Source organism: Peromyscus maniculatus, chromosome 1 (genome assembly GCF_049852395.1).
Source record: "Peromyscus maniculatus bairdii isolate BWxNUB_F1_BW_parent chromosome 1, HU_Pman_BW_mat_3.1, whole genome shotgun sequence".
Taxonomy (NCBI): domain Eukaryota; kingdom Metazoa; phylum Chordata; class Mammalia; order Rodentia; family Cricetidae; genus Peromyscus; species Peromyscus maniculatus.
This window is the reverse complement of record NC_134852.1, coordinates 78,906,097-78,932,756: the sequence shown is the minus strand read 5'-3', so window position 1 is coordinate 78,932,756 and position 26,660 is coordinate 78,906,097. Positions and strand designations below refer to the sequence as shown.

Below are 26,660 nucleotides of genomic sequence, written 5' to 3'. Positions count from 1 at the left end.
ACACCGTATGGGGAACACCAATTTCTGGAGCCCCTACATTCTATACTGATACAAATAAATCAGGAAAGGCAGGTTACAAGTAAGGAAATTTAAGTAAAGTGGCTCAAAGCCCTTATGATTCTGTTCAAAAGTCAGAATTATATGCTATTCTCATGGTACCATTAGATTTTCCAGAACCTCTTATAGTTAGTGACTCTTGATATGCAGAAAGTTGTTTTATATATCAAAACTGTTGAATTTATACCAGATGATTCAGAATTAACTTTGTTATTTATTCATTTACAAGAAATAATCAGAAATAGAAATCATCCCTTGTGTATAACGCACATCAGATCCCATATGGGTCTACCAGGCCCTTTAGCACAAAGTAATGATGGAATTGATCCGCTATTGGTAGGAAATGTGCTAGAAGCCTCAGAATTTCTTAAGAAACACCATATTAACAGTAAAGGTTTGAAGAAAGAGTTTTCTATCACTTGGTAACAAGCCAAGGAAACTATAAAGAAATGTCCTACTTGTTCTTTGTATAACCAAACTCCATTACCTCCTGGAAGTAACCCAAAAGGTACCCAACAAAATGAAATGTGGCAAATGGATGTGTTTCGTTTGTACAGTTTGGGAAGTTAAAGTATGTACACCATACCAGAGATATATATCTAATTGCACTTTAAAAGATATGCAAATGGACTAGACATTGTGAATGCAATTCTTACCTGACAATTGTTCTTATTGTATATAGTTTTACTGTGTTAGAATTAAAACCTTCCCTAAATAAAAATTTAGACAAAAAGGGGGAAATGCTGTGGGAAATTTTTATAACACTCTGACACTCCTGAGACTGCCAATAAAGTTTACCTTGAATCAGAGAGCAGAGTTAGCTGCTAGCTGACTAGAATTAGCCATAGAGGTTTTGGAGGCCCAGGACATATAGAGAGACACAGGAAAGCAGTAGGAAGGGGCTTAGAAAGATTTGTGGCCCCTTTTGGATTGAGGAAGGAGAGAGAGAGAGGAGGTCACTGGTAGCATCTTCGCTGCTTCTCTGATCAATCAGGTTTTTACCCCAATATCTGACTCCCAAGTTTCACTTAATAACAGAACAATATAAGTAATCACTGCAGCAGATTGAAGGAGACTGAAGAAATACTGCATCTATACTCAGTGTATATCTGAGTATATCTCATATCTATTCATAGATCTGGTTTTTTTTCCTGGGGGAGTTGTTTTTACAAATTATGTGACACTTTTACATAAGTATTAGTTTCCTAATTTCAATCACTGTGCTGTGGTTATATGGAAGAATATTCTTATTCTTTTTCTCTCTCTTTTTTTTTATTTAAGAAAAAATTTTATTCATTTTATATACCAACCACAGATCTCCCTCTCATTCCTCCTCCCACTCCCCCCAGCCTTAATCTCCACCTCCATCCCCTTCTCCAAAAGGGTAAAGTCTCCCATGGGGAGTCAGTAAAACCTCATATATTCAGTTGTGACAGGACCAAGCCCCTTCCCCCTCCATCAAGGTTGAGCAAGGTGTCCCACCATAGGTAATGGGCTCCAGAAAGCTAGTTCATGCACCAGGAATAGATCCTGATCCCACTGCCAGGGCCCCCCCCAAACAGACCAAGCTACACAACTGTCTCTCATAAGCTGCTCTAGAACTTGTCACGATAACCATCTTTCTGACATCTCAATCCAAACACATATAAATTCCTCTAAGCCTGTGACCTTCCCCTATGTGCATCTGGCACTTTCACAACACTAGGAAGACATTAGACATACAATAGATATTTGTGCGATAAATGAGTGGCCAGACAGGGCCTGGCATATGAGAATGAGTGAGTGACTGGGTAACCTTTGTGAGGGGGGGATGGGAAGGAAGATGCAGGGAACAAGAAAGGAAAGAGCAGCAGAACGGGCTCCAGGGAAGCAGAAATTTCATGCAATCTGTGCTGTGATCCACTGTAGGTCTGGCACATACTGAAAATCAATATATTCTTGAACTTTCTGTTACTGTGATCAAAATACCCCATAGAAACAACTAATGAGGAGTTTGCTTTAGCCCAGGGGTTCTGAGGGCCCAGTCCATCACGACAAGGAGAGTGTGGGAGGAGGGTGGCCACATCACAGCAGTCGGGAAGCAAAGGGAAATGCTGGCCCTCAGCACATGTCTTCCTTTCTCCTCTTCCATTTCCCTAGAGCCTACGCCCATGGGGATGCACCATACGTACACACAATCAGCAAGAGCCTTTAACTTCTGGTTGTTCCTTTCCGGAAACACCTTCACAGACATGCCACCACCACCCACCCGCCCCCATCCCACTCTCCTAATGATTCGGAATCCAGTCATGCTGACAATGAAGGCCAATCATTATAGCCAGTAAACGTTGGCTATTGGCATGCCAACCACAGAGCTAGGAATGGGAGAGCCTACACTCATGACGGAAGGCAGGCTCTTTCTTAAGGGCTCTCTTGAATCTCACAGGCTTGAGGTTAGAAACGTAGTCCCATCTACCTTGCTTCTCAGGCTTGTGATGCGGGCTCCACTCTCGGGGAGCAGGTGCGTGACCTCAAGGTTCCTTACCTCATGGCTGTTGGAGTAGGACTTTGCTCTCTCTTCGCACAGGTGGAGTTTCTCTCGAGGGGGCTGGAACAGTGCTGTCTGAGGCAGCTTGTTGGGGGTCCTCTTTTTAGAAGTGACGCTGACAGCAGCAACGACTTCGTCAAGGTGGCTGGACATGGGGACTTCCTGTGATTCCTGCATGTTCTCATACACATTGTCCTCTAATCGTCAGGTGAAAAAGAAAGGCATTAAGCAATCGTTTTCAGAGCCACTTTTAAAAATTCATACTTTTTTCTCTAGAACTCTAGGTTAACAGCTAGGAAAATGCCAACATTATGCCTATCACTTCTTTAAAATGAAAAACCTTCCATCTCAAAAGGGCATGGTGGCTGGTGTTGAGTTCTTTTTAAAGTTTCAGGCTTATTTCCCCTAAACAAAACACAGATATCCCAACAGAAATGACGTTGAGTCCAAACAATTCACAAGGATGCTGTATGAAATGAGTACATATTGAATAAACTGAACTCCAACTGACCCTGAGGCAGAAAGCAAATGATTGTGGTTAATCTTTCAATACGGATAAGACGGAGTAATTTATCTTATTGCCTAAAATAATCACAACAACAAAAACAAAACAAAACAAAACAAAAACAACAAAACCCTAGACAGACAAAAAAGTTACAAAACAAAAAGATTTAAAAGACAGGACCCTGGCCAGGCACACGCCTTTAATTCCAGCACTCGGGAGACAGAGGCAAATGGATCTCTGTGAGTTCAAGGCCAGGCTGGTCTATAGAGCAAGATCCAGGATGGGCACCAAAGCTACACAGAGAAACCCTGTCTTGAAAACAAAAACAAAAACAAGACAGGATCTGGCAATAGACAGTGATTTTTCCCTCCTATCCTCCCAGTCCCTCCCCATCTCCCCTCTGCCCTGGACCCCATCCACTCCTCCTCCGTTTCTATTCAGAAAAGGGCAGGCCTCCCGTGCATATGCATAAAACACAGCATATCAAGTTGCAGTAAGACTAAGCGCCTCCCCATGTATTAAGGCTGGGCAAGGCGACCCAGTATGAGGAGTAGGGTCCCAAAAGCCAGCAAAAGAGTCGGAGACAGCCCCTGCTCCTCAAACTATACAACTCTCACATATTTGCAGCAGGCCTAGGTCAGTCCCACGCAGGCTCCCTGGTTGTCAGTTCAGTCTCTGTGAGCCCCTATGAACCCAGGTTGATTCTGTGGGGTTTCTTGTGATGTCCTTGACCCCTCTGGCTCCTACAATCTTTCCTCCCTTCCTTCACCAGGATTCTCTGAGCTCGGCCTAATGTTGACTGTGGGTCTCTGCATCTGTTTCCATCAGTTGCTGGATGAAGCCTCTCTGATGGCAACTGGGCTAGGCACCAATCTATGGGTATAGTGGACTATCATTAGGCATCATTACATTGACTTTTTTTTTCTCCAGTCCTGTTTGGTTCTATCCCAGGTCTCTGGGCCATCTAGCCTCTGGGTCCTGGGCCATGCAGCCTCTGGATCCTGGCCTTCTAGGCAGTGTTAGAGGTATGCATAGGTCTCAGGCTGGACCAGTCATTGGTAGGCCACTCCCACAATCTCTGAAGACACTGATTCTTGAGAGATGAAAAAAGTCAATGAGCAGGGTGGCGGCGGCGGCAGCAGCAGCAGCAGCAGCAGCAGCAGCGCACGCCTTTAATCCCAGCACTCAGGAGGCAGAGCCAGGCGGATCTCTGTGAGTTTGAGGCCAGCCTGGTCTACAGAGGGAGTTCCAGGACAGCCAGGGCTATACAGAGAAACCTTGTCTCAAAAAAAAAAAAAAAAGAAAGAGAGAAAGAAAGAAAGAAAGAAAGAAAGAAAGAAAGAAAGAAAGAAAGAAAGAAAGAAGAAAGAGAAAAGGAGGAAAGGAAGAAATAGGAAGGAAGAAAGAAAGAGAAAGACAGAGAGAGAGGGAGGGAGGGAGGGAGGGAGGGAGGGAGGGAGGGAGGGAGGGAGGAAGGAAGAAGGAAGAAAAAAAGTAAACAAACCAAGACCTCAATTGCCTCAGTTTATTATTTGAGTGTTTCTAGGACACAGGGCAAGGGAGAAGGACCCAAGAAGTTACTAGTGGACCCTGAGAAGGAAGAGAACTGAGAGCTTGGGAGACGAATGTGGCTAGAGGTAACAGGCCAGTTTACTGAGAAGGAGAATGCCGCACAGGAAGAGGGCCTGAGATTAACTGAGGAGTCCCCTCAGATACGGGGAAAGATGTTAATCAGTGTGTAAGAAGGAACCTTCTGTAACTTTAAAAAGAATGTGCCTAGTACCCATTCAGGTTGGCACTGTCTATCCCTAGAAGTTAAACAAGAAAATGACGTATTGGGTAAAGCACTCAGAAAGGTGTTTTTTCCTCAGCCGTAGAGAATAATTAACCCCAGACCCAACATTGCTTAGAGTTACCTGATGAAGGAGAGATTCGGGAAATAAAGGCTCATGATGAGAACATTTAACTCAAACCAACACCCAATTAATGTGGATGTTGAATCAACAGAAAAAGACATCACAACATTTATTGTGGTTGCATTCCATGGAACACAATTCCACGGAGAAAAACTTCTTCAAAAGACTCAAACTGAACTTAGAAATAAGAAGAACACATTCTAGGAGGATCTACGTGGGTGACAGGTGAAGCACTGCAGAGGGGAAGAGCGACTTGTAGACCCAGCAACAGAAACTATGGAAAGGAAACTCAGTGACTGAGCTGCGAGGCGACAGCAACGGGCACCACATGCAGATAGTTTAGGTCTCCAAAGGCAAGCAGATGGGAGGCCCGTGTGAACAATTCATGGCCAGACTTTTCCAAACGGAGAAAAGTACAAACCCAGAGATCCTGGAGTCCAAAGAGCAGTAAACACAGAAACACAAAGAAAATGCATGGAGGCCCATCATAACCCAAAACTGTGAAAAAGAAAACCATTAGCAGTCAGGAGAAAAGAAACACTATGTACTCAAAATAAGATAAGCTGGGTGTGGTCGTTCACGCCTGTAAACCCAGCCCTTGAGAGGTGGAGGCTGGAGGATCAGGAGTTCAAGGTCAGCCTCAGCTACAAAGTGAGTTCAAGACTGCCCTCTGCTACATGAGATCCTGAATTAGTTTGCTTCTCTGTTGTTATGATGAACACCATGAGGTTTTATCAAAAGCAACTTGAGGAAGGAAAGGGTTTATTTGGCTTACACTTCAACATCACAGCCCATCACTAGGGCAAGTCTTGGCAGGAACTCAAGCAGGAATCCGGAGACAGAATGGGAACAGAGACCATGGAGGGGTGCTGCTGACTGGCTTGCTCTCCATCACTTACTTGGCCTGCTTTCTTATACAACTCAGGACCACGTTCCCAGGAGTAGCACCGCCCACAGTCATTTGGGCTCTCCCACATCAATCATTAAGAAAATGCCCATAGACTTGATGTGATAGGCCAATCTGAGGGAGGAATCTTCTCAACTGATGTTCCCTCTTCCCAGGTGACCCCAGTGTGTGTCAAGTTGACAACAATAACAAGAAAACTAGTCAGCACAGCTAGTTAGTAAATGGCAAAACAAACCCTGGTATAGCTGTACAGAAAAAAACACTACTCAACAATGAAAAAGGACTGACTGTGCTGTGAGAGTGAATCTCAACAGAGCTCTGCCAAGGTGTGTGTGTGGAGGGGGGGAAGAATGCACACTGTGTGACTCTATTCCTACACAGCTTAAGGAAGTCTAACCCAATGGCTGGTGATCTGAAGCAGTTCAGTGGTGCCTCACAGTGGACCGCAGAGAGTGGTTGGTGTTGGTGAGAAGAGGCAAGGAGAGGGCGGGTAGGGAAAGAGGGGGGAGAGAGTGTGTGCGCGTGCGTGTGTGTGTGTGTGTGTGTGTGTGTGTGTGTGTGTGTAATGGAATGATTATAGGATTATGATGGTCGTTTATGGGCGTACACCTGTCAAAATTTATCAAACTTACACTTTTGTGCCAGTTAATAAAGGTGCTTAAAAAACACACACATACAAACCAGCCTTTCTCTGCTGGGATTTGTCAAATTTGATTCTGTCATTTGCTTCAGCAGCACATTGAGTTTCATCCTGCCATCATTCATTTAGTGATCAACTCAACATTTATTGGGCTCTGCTATCAGCAACGTAACCTACTAGTGTACAAGGTGGAAAATGGAAAATAAAATCCAGCAGGTAAAAAGACTGCAGAAATGGGAGCCACTTCGGCAGGGGCATTCAGCTGGTTTGCAAAGACTTTGGAAGGCAGAGAAGAGAAAGCACCCAAGCAAAGCGACTGACTATCCAGCAACCTTTGGAATTGGGAACACGAGATGAATACATGGCCAGCTGCTGGCAGGGTGTGTGGTGTGTGGTGAGCGTGGATTTCGAACAGTGGCAGCATACCAGAGCCACAGATGTTACTGTGCCTTCCCCCAGGAGGGCTACTGACAGATGTGATGAAGAGTCGGTATACAGAAATACAGGTTCCGCAAAAGGAGGACCCTACAATCCAATAAATGGGTAGACAGGGACAAGCATTTTAAGTTCTTTCTAAGCCTTTGATGTGGCATAACGCCCAAGACTTTCTCACAGACAGTACTTTCCCACACTTTTTTTTTTTTTTTTTGGTTTTTTCGAGACAGGGTTTCTCTGTGTAGCTTTGTGCCTTTCCTGGATCTCACTCTGTAGACCAGGCTGGCCTTGAACTCACAAAGATCCGCCGCCTCTGCCTCCTGAGTGCTGGGATTTAAGGTGTACACCACCACTGCCCAGCCTTTCCCACACTTTTGACCAAGAGAGGCTCCCCACCTCCCCCAGAGCATAAAGCTTATGGAACCAGCACTTTGCAAATACTGCCTGAGGTACCCCTATGTCCCCCCATCTTATAGGAGCAAAGTGGGGGGCTGTTCCAGGCTGAAAAGGCACTGATTTTGAGCTAAAAGTGTGACTGACTTTATTAGGCAGAACTAGTGAGCCATAGGTTTTTAGCAGGGAAAGGGGCTGAAGGTGTTCCCGAGGCTATTAATCTCTAATTCACAGACGTCACCAAGCTCTGAGAGATAGAGTGGCCACTAACTTTCAAGCTTTAGCCATTCTGGTGCCATCCTGATGACTTTTATATCTCAGTATTCAGTCCATATTCACATTGGTTAACTTTTTCTTTAAATCTGTATGCTTCAAAAAAAAAACCAAAATGCTGTGGGTGTGGTGGCGCATGCCTTTAATCCCAGCACTCTCGAGGCAGAGGCAGATGGATCCTTGTGAATTCAAGGCCAGCCTGGTCTGCAGCTGGGGCTGTTACACAGAGAAGCCCTGCCTTGAAAACCAGAAACAAACAAACAAACAAACAAAGCCCCAATGCCTACTTCAGATTCATTCTTACAACAACGAATGGTGGTAGTTTCAGTGTGCCAGCTACATTCCCACAACACACATCAAAATACAAATAGTATTATTTTAAAAGGGTGCCAGAGTCCCACCTAAGGACACAAGTCTAATTACTGCATGCATTTGGAAGTTCTAACTTCTAAATTGGAGCCTAATTGTCTTTAGTTTATACTCAGAGCGGTATTTTCCTAAAAACTGACTTATTGACAGACTTAGGGCCTGGGAGATGGCTCAGCTGGCAAAGCGCCAGCCTTGCAAACACGAGGACTTCAGTTTGATTCCCAGAAATGAGGTGTTTAGAAAAAAAATCTAGGTTTGGCAGTGTGTGTTTGTAATCCCATTGTGTGGGAGGCAGAGACGGGTGGATCCCTGGGACTCAGGGACAGCTAGCCTAGCCTAAACATCGAATCTCAGATCCCAGTGAGAGATCTCATCTCAAAAAAAAATCAAGGTGGGTGGATCCTGAGGAAGGACACCTACAGTGTCTGACCTCCATACAAATGTACACACACGCACAAGTGCACAAATAAAAATAAAATAAATTTATAATGCTCTTAACATACGTTAAAGCGTCTCCCAAGAAAGTCTCATATGTCTTCAGTAAAGGTATGTGGTCTAACCATCACCTCCTTACCCGAAGTTAAAAATAGTTAATGAATATACTAATGTGATCATGCAGAATTAAGTCAGTTACATGGTGGTAGTAGAAGTTAGAGAAACAGAAGCAAGGTGTGTGTGGGGGGTAGGGGGTGGGGCTGCTGAATGGAATACTTGCTGTAACCTCAGATCTGCTTAGATACATAACTTAAAGGAAGACAGTGAAGACAGACCCCACCATTTTCATTCTGGGCATGCTGGGGCTCTAGAGTCAGTATTTAATCACTCTGGGACAAGTCCTGTGGCTGGTTTACAATAAAGTTTTATTGGAAACTGGTCACATTCATTTACTTACATAACGTCTATGGCTGCTTTTGCACTACAATAAGCCTGGCTTATTTATGACCTCACCCTTCCCAGAAAACCACAATGATGCCGTGGATAGAAGCAGCCAGTTTAAGAAGACAATTAACTTCGTTCACTTGAATGGATTTGAGATTGTAAAAGAAATTTACATAAAAACGTTCCCTTTGGAAGTTAGAAACATATCAATACTTCTGAGTGGTTTTATTTTTTTGGTACTGGGGATGGAACCATCCTTTTACTAAGGGCATACTGTTTTCATCCTTACTTACAAATACCATTTGAGGCAGGCTAGAGGTCAGCCTGAAACAGGCTGGAGAAGTGTGTTGATTTCTTCATAGTCTAAAGCAGAGCTCTGGGGGCTGGAGACAAAGCTCAACCACCAAGAGCTCACGCTGCTGTGAGACCCAAACCAGTTCCCAGAACCCACATTTTGATGTTCTCAACCACCTCTCACCCCAGCTCCGGGGGATCCCATGCCCTTTTCTGGTCTCAAAAGGCCATATGCACTCATGTGCACATACACACATAATTCAAATTTTAAAATCCTTGGGGAGAAAAATCAAAATAAAGATTTACAGGCATCAGGAAGGATGCTGTCTTAGGGTTTCTATTGCTGTGATGAAGCACCATGACCAAAAATCAAGTTGGGGAAGAAAGGGTTTATTCAGCTTATACATCCTTCATCACCAAAGGAAGTCAGGACAGGAACTCAAACAGAGCAGGAACCTGGAAGCAGGAGATGATGCAGAGGTCATGGAGGGGTGCTGCTTACTGGCTTCCTTTCCCTGGCTTGCTCAGCCTGCTTTCTTATAGAACCCAGGACCACCAGCCTAGGGATGGCCTTCCCCATTCATCACTAATTGAGAAAAATATCTTACAGCTGGATCTCGAGGCATTTCTTCAGCTGAGGCTTCTTCCTCTCTTGTGTCAAGTTGACACACACAACCAGCCAGGACAGGTGTCTACTAAGAAAAAGGGGAGCTTTTCTTGCCCTTGATTGCCGGGGATGTCTTTCTGTATGCTGCGAATATATGTTGTTCCCATTGGTGAATAAATAAGCTGCTTTGGCCTATGGGGAGGCAGCTTAGAAGCAGACAGGAAATCCAAGGAGAGAGACAGGTAAGAGAGAGTCTGGGGAGAGACGCCAGCCTGCTGCCCAATGAACAACATGCCAGCAGATTGGTAACGCCATGGAACACATGGCAAAACATAGATTAATAGAAATGGGTTAATTTAAGATATAAGAGCTAGCTAGCAAGAGGTCTGCCATAGGCCATACAGTTTGTAAGTAATATTAAGCCTCTGAACGATTATTTTATAAGCAGCTGAGGGACCATGGTGCTGGGTGGGACCAGAGAAACTTATGGCTACACTTGATAGCAATATGGAATGGAGGTCAAACAGAGATGGAGGAAGTGCCCAAGGTCCCGGTGTGAGAAGGCTGTAGAGGCTGCTACACATTCCCACTGACTTTCCCACTCCTGGGCAGCCCCTAAAAGCCCATTATCCAAACTGAGCCCAAGTCCCACTACACCGACCCAGTACTGTGTTGCATCCAGAGATGTTGGCTGGCATTTTAAAAAGTATCCTCTTGCCTTCTGCTTCCTCATCTGTCCAACCCATGTTGGCTGATGAGATGGCCGTTTCAATAGGTGTTATGGTCTAGATAAATAGCCCAGACTATCGTTCAGATGCTGAGATTCAAGAACTTGCACTGGCCCAACTGCCTGTAGGATTCCGGCAACACTAACAACTGATAATTCGGTAAAGCTTGATGCCCCCCATCTTTATCACACAGGACTCTTACTACTACTGTGCAGTTTCAGTGGGCAGACAATGCTCTTCCTATTTTATTATTTCTACTCCTATTTTATTAATGGGGAAAATGAAGCTGAGAGAAGCTAAATTACTTGAATAACATCACAGGGCCAGAAACAGGACTCCAATCTTTTAATGATTTGCTAAAATTCTGCATCTTATTGGCTTCCACTCAAAATTTGTTATTTTGGACCTATGAACCCAATGTTAAGCTTTGAAATAGGTTTCTCTTTTTATGTTTTCATGATAAAAAGTGGTTTGCTTCATTCTGCCTCTTAATATATCCTTACAACAAAACAAATACACATACATATATACACGCATATACAGAGTGTTCATAGGTAGGATATAACACGGATTTTTTTTACTAAAGTATTTTCGTTAAAACTGAGCCATTATTTCAATATTATAAGGCTCTCAAACAAATAAAAATAGAACTGCCATATGACCCAGCTACACAACTCCTAGGCAGGCATATATCCAAAGGACTCTACATCCTACTACAGAGATATTTGCACATCCAATGTTTGCTGTTGCTCTAGTCACAATAGCAAGGATTATCAATGGGATCAGCCTAGATGTCTATCAAAAATGAATGGATAATAAAAATGTAGTACATGTACACAGTGGGATTTCATTCACCCACTAACAAAATTTAAATTATGAGACTTGCAGGAAAATGGATGGAACTGGAAAATACTATATTAACCGGGGTAACCCAGGCTAAAAAGGGCAAATATTACATGTTCTCCTTGTATGCGGATTCTAGCTTTGGGACTGTTATATATGTACATCTAGGAGGAAGTAAGTGGGCAAAGCCAGGAAGTTGCCCAATGGGGGGGGCATTGAGGGAGAGAGGTGGGGAGGGTAATAGAACCTATGTGATATGAAAGTAGAAGCTGGATAACTGGTTGGGGAAATGGGAGTGAAAGGGAAAACCCATCAAACCTAGGCAAGCATGAAAATGATATGAGAAAACCTGTTACATAAGCTAATTGAAACAAACGAGCAAATAGGAATTTCACATGAAGACCTAGATTTCTGGGGTTTCTGTCTTCTTGGAAAACTCAGAACATCTGTCAACATTAGGCCCAGGCAATAGTCAGCCAGGGCAAAGAGGTAGCTGTCCCTACAGGCCAGGGACCTCGCGAGCTCTCCAGGGACCGCAGCTCCCCATTGGCTCCCGGGCATAGCAGAGTGGTCACCATTTGACATGGTGCTGCCGTTTCTGTTCGCGTGTGACAGACAGCAAGTTTCTGGTTTTGTCTCTCTTCTGAAGTGAGAGGGATAGAGCAGACACAGAGGGGTGTGATTTTCCTGGCCCATGCCACTCAGTCCCCAGATTTCATCTAAGGCACTGTTGGCTCTAGGACACTGCTATGTCACACATCATTTGCGACTTGCCCTTAACTGCAGCATGTGCTCTAATCTCAGAGACGTTTAACTGCCAGCGTAAATGTGTGTTTCTGAACGACAGAAGTCGTGCTACCCGCCTGACTTCCACAAGGATCTGAACCAGTGACCTTGCTTTAAATACACGTTTTCAGTGTGTCTAGGGCCATGCAGGAACACCATTAGTTGGAAGACCTCTTCTTCAGTTCACTTACTTTGAGCTACACGCTTATCAGCAGCTGCTTTCCCTTTCTTTGTAACAGCCATAGCGGGGGCTTAACTTTTCATGCGAAATCAGCCCCGGCTCCATACACCACCTTCTCCCTGCCAGCCTTGAACTCAGCTTCACAGGCCTTTCTCCGTCCTCGGCACTCACAACTGCCAGTCAGACTCACCCAATCAATGGATGCTCTTCCTTCTTCCAGACCTGCCTAGTAGAGTGCTGAGACACACGATAGGCCTCAGATCACAGTGAGCAGAAGAGGCCTGGAGTAGTGGATCTCAGCCTTCCAGTTCCAAGGGGCGATATTTAAAATAGGTAACAACTAGAAGATCAGGGGATCCACTCATCTGTGTAGGTGGCCACTATGCAAGAACAGGATTGGGAGGATCCCCAGTGTTCCAGCTGGTAACTTTTTAGTGCTGACTTGTGGGAAGATGTAGGGGGCCTAAGAGAAAAGGGCGTGTAGTAGACTGTTATTTTCAGGTGTGTTACTTTTGTTTATGTTGCATTTGTTTAACTCTGTGAAGCTGTGTTGCTGTGCCTGTCTAAAAACACCTGATAGGCTAATCAAGAACTGACCAATAGCAAGGCAGGAGAAAGGATGGGCGGGGCTGGCAGGAGAGAGAATATACAGAGTAATCTAGGAGAGAGCTAGGAGCCAGAGAAGGAGGAGGACTCCAGGGGCCAGCTACCCAGCTACACAGCGAGCCACAGAGTAAGAGTAAGCTTTACAGAAGTTAGAAAGCAGGAGGAGCCCAGGGGCAAAAGGTAGTTGGAATAAGTTAAGGAAAGCTGGCAGGAAACTAAGCCAAGCTAAGGCTGGGCATTGATAATTAAGAATAAGCCTCCATGTGTGATTTATTTGGGAGCTGGGTGGTGGACCCCACAAAAGACCAAAGGCCAACCAACAATAATAAATTGGCGTACCAACTTGGGGCTGGAATTTCCATCTAGAGCCTGAGAAAGCTGAGCAATAACAAAAAGGGACACGGCTCCTTTAAGAGTTTCAGCAGGACAGTTTCTGCTTGCTGGTCACTGAGCCATTGAGCAGCTAGTATGTTAAGAACAAAAAACTAAGTAAAAATGCCTGCCGCAGTGCAAGCAGTGGCATTCTGGAGCTCTAGGAAGGTTGGCTGCAGTTTCCAGTCAGACAAACCTCCAAATGGCCTCGAGTTTCGTGCTTGGTTTTCAAGACCAGAGAAGTGGGCGGAGCCATCTGAGAGCCATGTGCGCATGGAGAAACCAGGTGTAGGTTAGCAGTTTGAAAGTTTGCTTATGCGGTCAAAAAAGACTAGAGATACGCACTAAAGGAGGTCCAGATGAAAAAAAACTCTAAACAGGTCACAATGTGTTTAACCATGTGCATAGGCTTAAGAAAGAAAGAAAAAAGGTATAGAGAGTTGTAGAAATAAATTGTTCAAAAATGGTCTTTAAAGAGAGTAAAAGTAATATAAAAGGAAAAAAGCCACATAAAATGGGAGATGCACAGGTAGTTTGGATTCTGTTTGTTATTGAGTTGATTTTGAATTTTTTGACTGTTGGGAAGCAAAAGACAGCTGCTAGGACACATGAGATTGTGAACTGGACTGCTAAATTGAACCAACCTAGATACTTCAGGACTATCTTTAAAAAAAAAATCAAAAAAATACATTTTTCAAATGGAAATAAAAAATGCTTGGAGTTTTGTTCCCACGGGAGATGAGAGGCTGTGGATCCCTTCAGGGTTAATATGGATCAGGTTTGATCAGGCAAGACCTCTTGAGACTGGTGATATCTATCAACAAAGGTTACTGCTGGTCTTCCCAGGACTTGGTCATTATCTCAAATTTTCTCTCTGGGGCCCTAGAGAATCTTCATCCACAGACAGCAGGAAGAAGTATGGAGAAAACTATGCCCATATTCCCAAGAGTCAGGGGGTGTGGGTGGTTTTTGGTTATTCAATGGGTTATGGATGTTTGTTATCATTTAGAGGAATATAGTTTATTGATACAAATTTAAAGTTATTTTGTTACCCTGTGCATATGTTTTACACTTATTTAAAGAATTTTTGTATATTGAAAAGAAGGGTTTGGTTTTTTTTTTAAGGTTCTATTCTTGTTTAAGGTATTGTACCGATGCAGTTTATTTAAAAATGTAAGGTAAAGTTCTAGTTTTTGTGTTAGACCCAGAAGAATGAGGACAGGATCCTAACAATTGGGAAATAGCATAAGTAGTATATTATTACAATTTTAAAAAGAAGAAAATAAAACAGCAAACTATTGACAGGCAAATCTGGAAATTCTCTTTATGCTGGTCCCTGAGGACAGGCAGCTGTAAATGCCTAAATGCTAACATTATTTCTTGTGCAAATAGTGGGCAGGAAGCATGGAGAAGTAACATACCTGGGCATGAAAAAAAAAACATTTAAAATAAAGACATAAGAAGTTGTAGTTTTTGAACTCTATTATTTTAAACTATAGGATAGTCAAGAAACATAGGTCAGTAGTTAGTTATTTATAACAATCAAATTTGTAGATAGGTATGTTTTCTAGGTCAAATAGATATATTTTAGATAGATGATCTTTTTTTTTAGATTTATTTATTTATTATGTATACAACATTCTGCCTCCATGTAACCTTGCAAGCCAGAAGAGGGCACCAGATCCTATTATAGATGGCTGTGAACCACCATGTGGATGCCAGGAATTGAACTCAGGACCTCTGGAAGAGCAGTCAGTGCTCTTAACCTCTGAGCCATCTCTACAGCCACTAGATAGATGCTCTTTAAATATGTCAAAGAGCTATAGAATATGGCATTTAAAATGTTTTGTTAACTTAAGGTTTTTCATGACAATGAGACACATCTGTTTCTGGTAGCACCAATTTACTTCAGAGAAGATGATGGGCATTGAAGACATTCCATATGGAGTTTGCTTTTGTTGTGGCAAGATTAGCTACTAGGCAAAGAAACTGTTCTTGCCTTTGACTGCTGACAATGTGCTGTGCAGACTGGACATGCAGGACACACAGGAAATAGTCTGCTTCACAGAAGAGTCTGCCAGATATTCTGTAGGACACAGAGGAAAGCGACTGATGAGCATTGCCACAAGGCAGGACAGTCCAAAATTCCTGCTTTGATGGAGTTGAAGACTAAATAGTTATAGTTGCAGTTTTTCTTAGTTATGAAAGAAAGTAAGCTAGGTGTAAAACTTTGGATTCATTAAGATAGGACAGATAATGCATTATTTTCTCTGACTATGCCAACTACAAATGGACAGAATATAGTGAATGCGATCCTTACTTGATAATTGTTATTGTATATAGTTTTACTATGTTTAAGTTAAAACCTTTCACTTTCATTTAGACAAAAAAGGGGGAATTTAGTAGAATATTTAAAGGCGTGTTACTTTTATTCATGTTGCTTTTGTTTAACTCTGTGAAGCTGTATTTCTGTGCTTGTCTAAAACATCTGATAGGCTAATCAAGAACTGACCAATAGCAAGGCAGGAGAAAGGATAGGCAGGGCTGGCAGGAGAGAGAATATGTAGAGGAAGAAATCTAGGAGGAGAGAGCTAGGAGCCAGAGAAGGAGAAAGACTCCAGGGGCCAGCCACCTGGCTACACAGCAAGCCACAGAGTAAGAGTAAGCTTTACAGAAGTTAGAGAACAGGAGAAGCCCAGGGGCAAAAGGTAGCTGGAATAAGTTAAGGAAAGCTGGCAAGAAACTAAGCCAAGCTAAGGCTGGGCATTGATAATTAAGAATAAGCTTCCATGTGTGATTTACTGGGGAGCTGGGTGGCAAGCCCCCCAAAAGACCAAAGACCAACCAACAACAATAAGGGCAGGCGTCCTCAGGGCAACGGCTCTTAAGAAATAACCATCATGATTGTGTCAGAGTATATGAGTTAAAAAAAACCTGACCCAGATAATGATACGGCATTGGGAAATACCACAGACAAACACAAAACATGGAGACTAAGTAAAAATGAAACAGAAACTGTGACTAAACCCACAGTAACTCCAGAAACTAAAGGAATAATTTAAAATATTTACACAAGCTTAAGTTCTGGCCCAGGTAGTTCCAGTGGTGAATTCTACCAAGCCATAAAAAAAGGAAGCAAAATCAGACCCACACACTGTGGAGCATTTTGAAAAGCACTATATGAAGTTATAGACACATGAGACACAGCAAATCAATATCTTTCTGTAAGTGTATACTGAACCTCAGATGTAGCAAATTAAAGGACCATATACTGTGGCCAAAAAGGTTTATTAAGAGAATGGAAAGTTGGATTAACGTATGATGCCAGGCAGTGGTGGTGCACACCTTTAATCCTAGCACTTGGGAGGCAGAGGTAGGCAGCTGTCTGTGAGTTCAAAGCCAGCCTGGTCTACGGAGTGAGTTCTAGGATAGCTAGGGCTACACAGAGAAACCCTGTCTCAAAAACAAAACAAAACAAAAATGAGCTATGTGCTATATTCACAGAGAAGAAAACCACTTCATTGTGATAGATGCAGGGGAAATAGTTTTTTTCTTTATTTTTTTAAAAAAAGTGTGTGGGAGCCAGGTGCTGGTGCTGGTGGCGCACGCCTTTAATCTTAGCACTCAGGAGGCAGAGGCAGGTGAATCTCTGTGAGTTTGTGGCCAGCCTGGTCTACAAAGTGAGTTCCAGGAAAGGCTCCAAAAGCTACACAGAGAAACCCTGTCTCGAAAAAAAAAAAAAAAAAAAAAAAACCTAAAAAAAAAAAAAAAAAAGCGTGTGGAAATATGTGTGTTGAGTATGTGTGTGTGTGTGTGCGCGCGTGCATATGGAGGGAAGAGATTGATGCTCTGTCTTTCTGAATCACTTTCCACCTTATTTTTTGAGACAGGATCTCTTCTGGACTTCAAACCAGTTGACCAGTGGCTGAAGGATCCATTTGTGTCCCCTTGCCCAGCTCTGGGAATATACAGGGAGCTACCTCGGCCAGCCTTTCACATGTGTGCTGGGGATCCAGACTCAGGTCCTTAGGCTTGCATGGGAAGCACTTTGCCAACCGAGTCAGTCTCTCTGTCTCTTTGAGCACCCCCTTACCCCCAGGTCCAGTCAAGCCTCAACAATCCTGCCTGCATCTCCCATGTACTGAGAACATGGGCATCTGCCATCACACCCGACAAAGCTAACATGGCAACTGAATGCTCTCCTCTTATGACAGGAAACAAGAAAAGGATGCTTTCTCTCCTCACCTGTACTTAAGATTGTATTCCAATCAGAGTAACTAGGCAAGACAATTAAAGGCATGCAGATGGGAAAGGAAGAAACAAATTTATCGTGGCATGATCCCGTATGTAGAAGCCTAAGCAATCCGGGGACAAGGAATAATAAAATTTCTACTAGCTCTGCTAAACACATTCAGTAAGCCCAAAGGATACAACAGAAATAAGTTACATTCCTTCTCTCTTCCATCGTTTCTATTCCTACTTTTTATTAGTTATATATTTGTTTGTCAGCATGTCCTTACACAGCCCTGGCTGGCCTGGAACAAAACTCCGTCCAGCAGGCTGGACTTGAACTTGTATTGATCCTCACATCTGGCTCCCAAGTGCTGGATTACAGGTATGCACCACCACGCCACGGGCGTGTTTCTTTCTTTCTCCTCTCCTCCATCTTCTGTGGTGTGTGCAGCTCTGTGTGCTCCTGGAGGTCAGAGGTCAGCCTCAGGTGTCACTCCTCAGAGTTACCCACACTGTTTTTCATTGTTGTTTGTCTTAAGACATGATCTCTCACTGGAACCTGAACTGTGCCTCGAGCTCCTGAGTGCTAGGATTACGGGTACTGCCCTGGAATGCCTGACTTCAAAAATTATATTTATATATGCTAACAATATATAACCTGAAAATGAAATTGAGGAAACCTGACTATTAGCAATAGAAAAACAACAAACAAAAAACACCTTATGAATAAATGTAATGAAATCAGAGTATCATGGTTTGAATCTGAAACGATTCCCATGGGTTCATATTTGAATGCTAGGTCCCCAGGCTGTGGAACTATTTTGAAGACTGAGTTTTTAGATGGTGGGTGTGGTGTGGGTGGAGGAAGTAGGCCACCAAGGGGTGGGGCTTTAAGACTATAACCACCCTGGATTCCAGCCTGTTTTCTCTGCTTCCGGTCTGCTGCCCTGTGGAGAGTCCCTTCGTGTTCCTGTTTCCTCTGCTGCAATGGGCTAAAACCATGAACCCAATGGGCAAACCTCTTTTGTCTTTTAAGTTGTTTCCGTCAGGCTTTTAGTTATTGCTATGTGAAAGGAACTAATACAAGACACGAACTGAAAATGAAGGAAATTAAAGAAAGCTTAGCTATATGGAGAAACTCCATAGTCATGGGTGACAGGTTTCACAGTGTCTGCACACTTATCTGTAGATTTGAAACAATTCCTATCAAAATATTAATGGTTTTTTTCTCTGCAGAAATTGAAAATTTTGTTCTTAAATTCATATGGAAATGTAAGAAACTCAAACTACATTAAACAATCCTTAAAAAAGGAGAAAGCGAGGTAATTTTAAAAGTTACTATTAATAGAAAAACTATAAAAAGTCAGCCAGGAGCCAGGCACGGTGGCACTCGCCTTTAATCTCAGCACTTGGGAGGCAGAGGCAGGTGAATCTCTGTGAATCTGAGGCCAGCCTGGGCTACAGAATGAGTTCGGTGGGACAGACAGGGCTGTTACACAGAGAAACCCTATCTCAAAAACAAAACAAAAGTCAGCTAGGTATGGCAGCACAAACCTGTAAGAGCAAAACTTGAGAAACTAAGTCAGGAGGACCACATAGTAAAAAACCCTGTCCCAAGCAGGCAAGCAAACAAACAAAAATCCAAAATAAAACAAGAGGTCCTAGCAAAGCCATAGTAATCAAAAACTGCTAAAGAAGCAAAATGCCGGTTCTGCATTCTCAAGCTGTTGTGACCAGCATGATGACTGCGGAAAAAGATGGCCTAGCTCCTGGACATTTGCTGGGGGAGTGGATAGTATGTCTTCATCGAGTAAACAAAGGTCATTATGTCAGATGATTATGTGAGTCAGCTTTTGACTGTGGTGCTCACTGTGTAAGCTGCAGGTATATCAAAACAGCTTTTGAGGAAGGCACCAACAAACAGGCCAAACTGGATGGGGCCAAGCCCATGAGGCCCCAATACTACACAAAGAACGACAGGCAACTGAGGAATGCTGGGGGCGGGAGAGGAAGAACATATCAATCAATTGGCGGTCCAGGGCCAAAACAGTCAGCCCTGGAAATATACAGACATCATATGGACTCGACAGGGTGTGTGTGTGTGTGTGTGTGTGTGTGTGTGTGTGTGTGTGTGTGTGTGTGTGTATACACACACATTTTCATATACACATGCAATAACAATGAAAAAGGCCACACATATGAAGGAGAACAATAAGGGATATATGGGAGGCTTTTGAGGGAGGAAAGGCAAGGCAGAAATATTGTGATTAAAATACAATCTCTAAAAAACAAAAAGTTCTTAAAAAAAAACAAACCTTGTACAACTTGCAAAATTTTAGTTTGTCTAACATAGCTCAGTTGAAGCTGGGATAAAACAGAACAAAATGGCATAATACTGGGGTATGGACAAGAAAAGAAATTAACCCTGACATACACAGTCACTCCTTTTTTTTTCCCTTATTTTTTTCCAGTGTCAGCCATCAAACCCAGGGATTGGTGCATTCCCCCACCCCCTAAAGGTGCGGAGATACTTCAAAGGCAGAAAGAACAGTCTTTTCAATAAATGATGCTAGAACTGGAGAGGCGCATTCAAAGGTGACTTCACACCATCCATAAAAGTGAACTCCAAGCAGAGCAGAGACCTAAACCTCAGGGCTAGAACTGCAAAACGCTGACCAAGCACCGGAGTAAAGTGTTATGAGTTGGGATTCCCTGGATACAACTCCAAAGTACAAGTGAGAGAAGGGAAGACAGATTGTGGTGATATTTTATTTGTGCACACCAATAAAGCTTATCTGGGGATCAGAGGAAAAAGCCAGCCACTGTATTAAACAGAGAGGTCAGGCAGTGGTAGCACATGCCTTAATCCTAGCATTCGGGAGGCAGAGATCCATTTGGATCTCTGAGTTCAAGGCCACACTGGGAACAGAGTCAGGCATGGTGGCATATACCTTTAATCCCAGTGCTAGTTAACCATAGAGGTCTGGAGGTCTGTACAGATAAGGAATCGGTAGAGCTAGGCACAAAGAGGAAGTGATGTAGCTGGATGGAGAGAGGAAGTAAGACGGCAGGGCATGGAAGGGGTTATAGGAGTGAGCGTACAGGAAGTAGCTCTCTCTGGAGGCTGAGGAGTTGGTAAGGTGAGGTTGGTTATGGCTTGTTTTATTCCTCTGATCTCTCAGTTTTCACCCCAATATCTGGCTCTGGGTTTTTTTTTTTATTAATAAGACCGTTTAGCAATTCATCTTACAATGAATTAACTGGACTTCAACAACATTGAAATCTTGATGCTTCAAAGTTAAATGCTAAATTTAAAAGACCACCTAAAGGATGAGGGAATATGTCAAGAATATTTACAATTCAATGACAACCCAATTGAAAATTAGGCCAAATATTTGAACAGACATTTTTTAAACAAGGAAAATATATAGATAGCTAAGGCAAACAGATGGTTAGTATCATTAGTCATTATCAAAATCACAAGGAGCTACTGATTCACACTCACCAAATTTTGACAACAATAAACCTGAACATAAGAAGTGGTGGCAAGGATGTGGAGACACTGGACTGCTCACAGGCTCCTGGTGAGAATGTGAAGTGCTACAGTTGCCTTGGAAAACAGCTGTGTATTAGGTACTATGTAACTCGCACATCTACTTGTAGGTAAATCTGAAGCAGTTGAAGAGGCATATCCATACAGAAACTTATACACGTCTTCCTAGAAGTGTTAGTCGTAATACTGAAAGTATTCCAAATGTCTGTCAACTCCCAAATGGATAAACAGAATGTGCAGAGTGTGGCCTTGCCATATCGCGGAGTCCATCGGACCCTGAAGTTCACAGATTACATTGTAGATGAAATTTCATGTCTTTTACATCAATCCCCTTCTCTGGGATAGAGCCATCACCACATTGCTTGTGGAATGTGATATGTTTCTTTGCTCTTGGAAACATAAATGGTGCATTCAGTAAAAATATTATCTATAAATTTTAAGGCCAGATCCAAATAGTAGGAACACTGCCATAGTAATTAGACCCCTACTAGGGAATTGAACCTAGGGCCTTATGCATGCTAGGCAAGCACTCAACCATTGAGAAACATTTCCAGTCCTTAAAATTATATTTAGTTTAAAAGTCAAATTCATTGCATAAGTATCCTTCCAGCATTTTTCTTGATTTTGTACATAAGGAATGCCCAAAATCCTCCAGGGAAAAGCTGTTAATAGCTGGAAGAAGCCAGGACTGAGGTGGTCATGAATACAGGAACAAATGAACGCATTCAAGGCACATTGACTTGGTTTAAAGATGGAGTAGGTGGGTGGAAATGCCCATTCCATGGAGATAAAGGCTTCAGACATCAACAGGAATCACAGCCGACTCTGAGAAAGACTGGAATATATGAGCGAGCTTTTCACTGTCACCGTGACACAAGTCGCTTTTATTTTGTTACATTTCTTTTGCTTCTCCAACTTCCTGAGGGCTGTGGTGGTATTCTAATTGTACTGAAATGTGATTTTAATTGTATATTAATAAATAAAGTTGCCCGGGGGTCAGAGCTATTAGAGCCATAGACAGAGCGTGGCAGTGGTGACGCATGCCTTTAACCCCATAGATCTCTGTGTGTTCAGGGATACAGCCAGCATTGGAGACATATGCCTTTAAGACCTGGGGGGCTGTATATACAGACAATGACGAGGCAGTCACGTGTTTGGGTTTACAACCAATGAGAAGGCAGAACAAAAGACTATGAAACGACTTACACACATGGAAATAGCTCTCTTTCGGGAAGCTAAGACCACCGCAGGAGGAAGGGTGAGATTTTAGCTCTGAGCTCTGATCTCTTGGCTTTCTCTTTTACATTGGTTCTGTGTTTCTTATTTAATAAGACGGTTGGTTATATTAACAGAGGGCTGTACTATTTAAGGGACTTAAGTGATTAACACTTGGTGAGTATTGGAGATGGCCACGTGATAAGGGAACCTTGTCTCAGAGCCTATTTCTAAAGCTAGAGGTTCCCCTTCTTCCCTTTCTGTTTGGAGTCACTTACTATAGAGACACCTGTACTCTAGGGCTGTCGGGCCACAAGAGCGAGTCATGGAAGCAGCATGGGTGGCCATCAAAGAACCAACCAATGTAGAAAAGGTATATGGATACAACAGTTTTATTCTGATAGAAAGAATGAAGTGACGTCATCTGCAGGAAAATGGATGGAACCGAAGAGCTTGTTTAGAGAAATGAGCCAGTCTCACAAAGGCAAATATGGCAGGTTTTCTCTCCTGTGTAGAAACTAGGAGGCAAAGGGGCATGACAACAAACAGGGAACCTAGATATATGGCAGGAGAAGAAGAGATGGAGGAGGATATAAAATAAAAGTGATGAAAATGATCAAAGCATATTACTTGTCTCTATGGAGATATAAGGGAACACCTTGTTTTAAACATTTTCTTTTCTAATTAAAAAAAAAAAAAGGAACTGTGGATGGACATCTTAGGATCACGTGAGCTTCGGATTCTTTGTGTAAGTTTCTGCACAAGGATGAAGATAATGTCCCTGAAGCGCTCTGCTCTTTTGCAGGAGATGGTCCTTGATTGTCTTTGTTTTCTCAATGCTGAGCAGAGGTTCTGGGGTATCACAGCCGCTCAATGAGCATGCAGAGAACTGAGTTTTGTCCCAGACATAGTTCAAGTGACATTTCCTATAGTGACTTTACATGGTTTTTGGTTAGGGGTAGAAATTCCTTTAGATCAGTTAAGTATAATCATGAAAAACACATTCAAAGAAAGAAAGAAAACAGGGAGAATAAAAATCACCTTTACCGTTCAAATTATATCACAACTACTACACCTGACAATATACATCCATAGTGCCAAGTTAAAATTGCTCAATGCCTTTCAAAGGCCACAAGGAAATGTGTCAGGATTTATGTAAACCAACAAGGGTAGAGAAAGATACTTAAGCAAAATGTCTCAAGAGACTTGGAGGCAGATCTGTATGTCAATTTATTACTAAGCTCTGGCCTGTGCCCTGGTGCCAATCTTAAGCTGCGATGCAAATTTTCATACTGAAAATCCACAACTGAACTCCTTACTGCTAGTTACTGGCTCTTCATGTGACTTTCTGTTCTTTAAAAAAAAACAAAAACATTATCATTTTAACCGAGGTTCTCAATGAACCACCTGCTGCAGTCAGAGCCAGCTCTGCCAAGGATGCAGCACTTCTGTGGATGATGCTACTTCCTTTCTTCCTCCCTACTGAAAATTCAAAAACAGGTAGCAGCACTTTGAAGTTCTCCCTGAAGCTACTGATGCTCCTAGCATCTGTCATGGTCACCTGCACATTGAAAATATTCAGACTCTTTTATTGAAAATCCCTGTCTCAAAAAACCAAAAAGAAAAAAAAAAAAAAAAAAAAAAAAAGAGAATCTCTGAGCCCCATTTGCCCAGAACCTTGGTATAATCTTCTGAAGATTTTTATCGTTTTATGTCCTTATAGGCTAACTAAAGAGCGACAATCTAAGAAACAGATTTCTAATATATTCCTGAACTTTATATCTTAACATTAATTAAATATCTCTTGTTGAAAATATAAATGCCAGATTTCTTTTTGGGGAGAATTCATCCGCTTGCTGATGCTGATGTTGCATATACCAAAATTATGTTTGGCTTGGTCCTAGGCAAAACCATCCCTCAATTTCCCACTTTACAAATATTTGTCCGATTTGAGTTCAAAGTCAACTGTGATTTTTTTCTTCTCTAAATAGATGGTTTGTGTATTACGTCTGTTATAATGCACAGACACAAATATCCAGTTGATTTAAAAATTGCAGTAGAAAATGTCTAAATCCACATTAAAGCAACAATAGCAGCAAAGCACATGGAAGCAAAAATAATCTACAATTAATCTTGTTTACCTTGCAAAACTCCACTGATAGCCTGGGGGTTGTGTTTCCAACTTCATTCTAAAGAGAGAAGAAGTCTCGAAACTCTTCCTCCTGCCCCCTCAGATGGTGGCCGGGTTTTCTCTCCACGTTTCCTTAAAACTAGCAAAACAACAAAAGAACAACCTGGAAAGTTTCTTTAACTCTCGTCCCTCCAACTTTGTCGTAAAATCCTTTGTCTGTTTACTCAGCCCGACGGGGAGAAACTCTCTTTCCTTTTCACAGTTCTCTTGATCCGCGCCTTTGCCAGCTTGGCCCCCTCTGGATCAGCTCGATGACCATCAACAAGTCTGAATCCAGCGGTTTCAGCCTAAATGAGAGCAGCCTTCTTCCATAAAGCAACCTAGTACTTCACAAAACTCCAGGCCAAGGAATGAAGGATAGAGCCTTCACCAATAGGGAGTGGAGAAAAGAATTTTGTCAAACTTTGTAACCCAATCCAGGGAAGCCAGAGGTGGGAATTTTAGGTAGGGGGCCGGCTTTCCCTTGGAATTTTCTTAAAGTGGTATCGCTGACTTGTTAAAAGTTGCCACAGGTTAGAAAAAACATCCATTTAGAGTTTCTCCTTCTGTTTTAAGCCCTATAAAAATATGTAAATCGATATTCCACAAACTGAGTGAACTTCTAATGTGATCCTACTATCAATATGGGAATTGTAACACCAATTTGGAGAAGGGGTAAAAGCTATTTTAACATGATTCATTTTTCATGAGCAACTTTTGGATCTTAATATGCTAAAAATATTTCTCTTAAAAAATGAAAGACAAGTGCCGGGCGGTGGTGGCGCACGCCTTTAATCCCAGCACTCGGGAGGCAGAGCCAGGTGGATCTCTGTGAGTTCCAGGCCAGCCTGGGCTACCAAGTGAGCTCCAGGAAAGGCGCAAAGCTATGCAGAGAAACCCTGTCTCGAAAAAAAAAAAAAAAGAAAGAAAGAAAGACGAAAATTAGGAAGCTGACATTACTTCAAAAATGTTTTTCTATTCTTTTTTCTGCCAATATATTAATGTTTAATATATATATATATAAACATATACATAGAAAGATTATAATTACATCATTTCCCCTTTTCTTTCCTCCTGACCAATCCTCCTAGGTATCTCTTCCTTGATTTCTTTAAAATGAATGGCCTTTATTATTATTATTATTTTTATGTGCACGTGCAGGGTGTGTGTGTGTGTGTGTGTGTGTGTGTTTCAAGGCTGACCATTTGGTATTAGATGGGCAAATTGGCATGCTCTTCTGGGCAATACTATTTCTCCCCATCTCAGCTTTCTTTAGTTGCCTGTAGTTCTTGGCATAGCCTTGAGGCCTCCCGAGCTCTTCCTAGCTGATGGATGTTAGCGTGGCTATTGGGACGGTCCTCATTCAGGCCATGTTTAGGCAGACGTGTCGGTGAGACTATGGATTTGCTTCTGACATTGTTGTGTCTCCACTCTGTATTTGGATTGCTTGTGGTTTTCTGTAATGGTCTCCAGAAGATGCAAAGAGAGGTTTCCTTGATGAGGGTTGAGGATTATTATTACACTTACTAGGCTAGACCCCAGAGAAAGACACCTAGAATATTTTTATTCTTTGAGAACTTCATACAAAGCATTTGGATCAAATTCACCCTCCACTCCTCCCCCTAATTCTTCCCAGATCCATTTCCTCATGTTTTCTCCGCCTCTTCCTCTTTTTAATAACCAATGGAGTCCAATTTGTCCTGCCCATACACTTCTGGGTGTGGGGCCAGCCACTGGAGCAAGGTCTACCTACCAAGGGTCACATCTTTAAAGAAAACCAACTCTCCCTCCTCCAGAAGCCACAAACTGTCCCTAGCTCCTCAGTTAGGAGGCCGGGGGATTGGCGAACCCCTTCTTCCTCCATGCTAAAATGTTGCCTGGCTTGATCCTGCACAGGCAACCACAGTTGCCATCCACTCAAATGAATGCAGAGGGCCTGTTGTGTTCAGAAGAAACTGTTTCACTCCGATCCTCCCTGACCTCTGGTTCTTACACCTTTCTGCTCTCTCTTCTGCACTGGTCCCTGAGCCTGGGGATTAGGGAGACTTGGGTTGTCCCATTCGTGGCTAGCATTCTAGAGATACTTATTTGATCAGTTATGAGTTATGTTAATTACCATCCACTGCACAAAGAAACTTCTCTGATGAGGAAATCCTAAGGTATTAAACACT

At 42.7% G+C, this 26,660-nt stretch overlaps 1 protein-coding gene across 9 annotated transcripts in view; it reads right to left on the bottom strand.

Annotated features, from left to right (window-relative positions):
- Ttc23 (tetratricopeptide repeat domain 23) overlaps positions 1 to 24,874 on the bottom strand; it is a 97,855-nt gene extending 72,981 nt beyond the window's left edge. For 3 of the 9 annotated variants that reach the window (XM_076544736.1, XM_042277804.2, XM_042277808.2), the window contains exons 1-2: positions 12,351 to 12,531; positions 2,582 to 2,781 (exon numbers count right to left, since the gene is read on the bottom strand). In XM_076544736.1, the coding sequence (XP_076400851.1) occupies positions 2,582 to 2,781; positions 12,351 to 12,402 (252 nt within the window). In that variant the 5' untranslated portion in view covers positions 12,403 to 12,531. Of the gene's footprint in view, positions 1 to 2,581; positions 2,782 to 12,350; positions 12,539 to 24,460 lie in introns of those variants that run through there. The other 6 variants (XR_013042331.1, XM_016002901.3, XM_042277810.2 and 3 more) reach the window with 4 other exon arrangements.
- Positions 24,875 to 26,660: the final 1,786 nt, after the last annotated feature.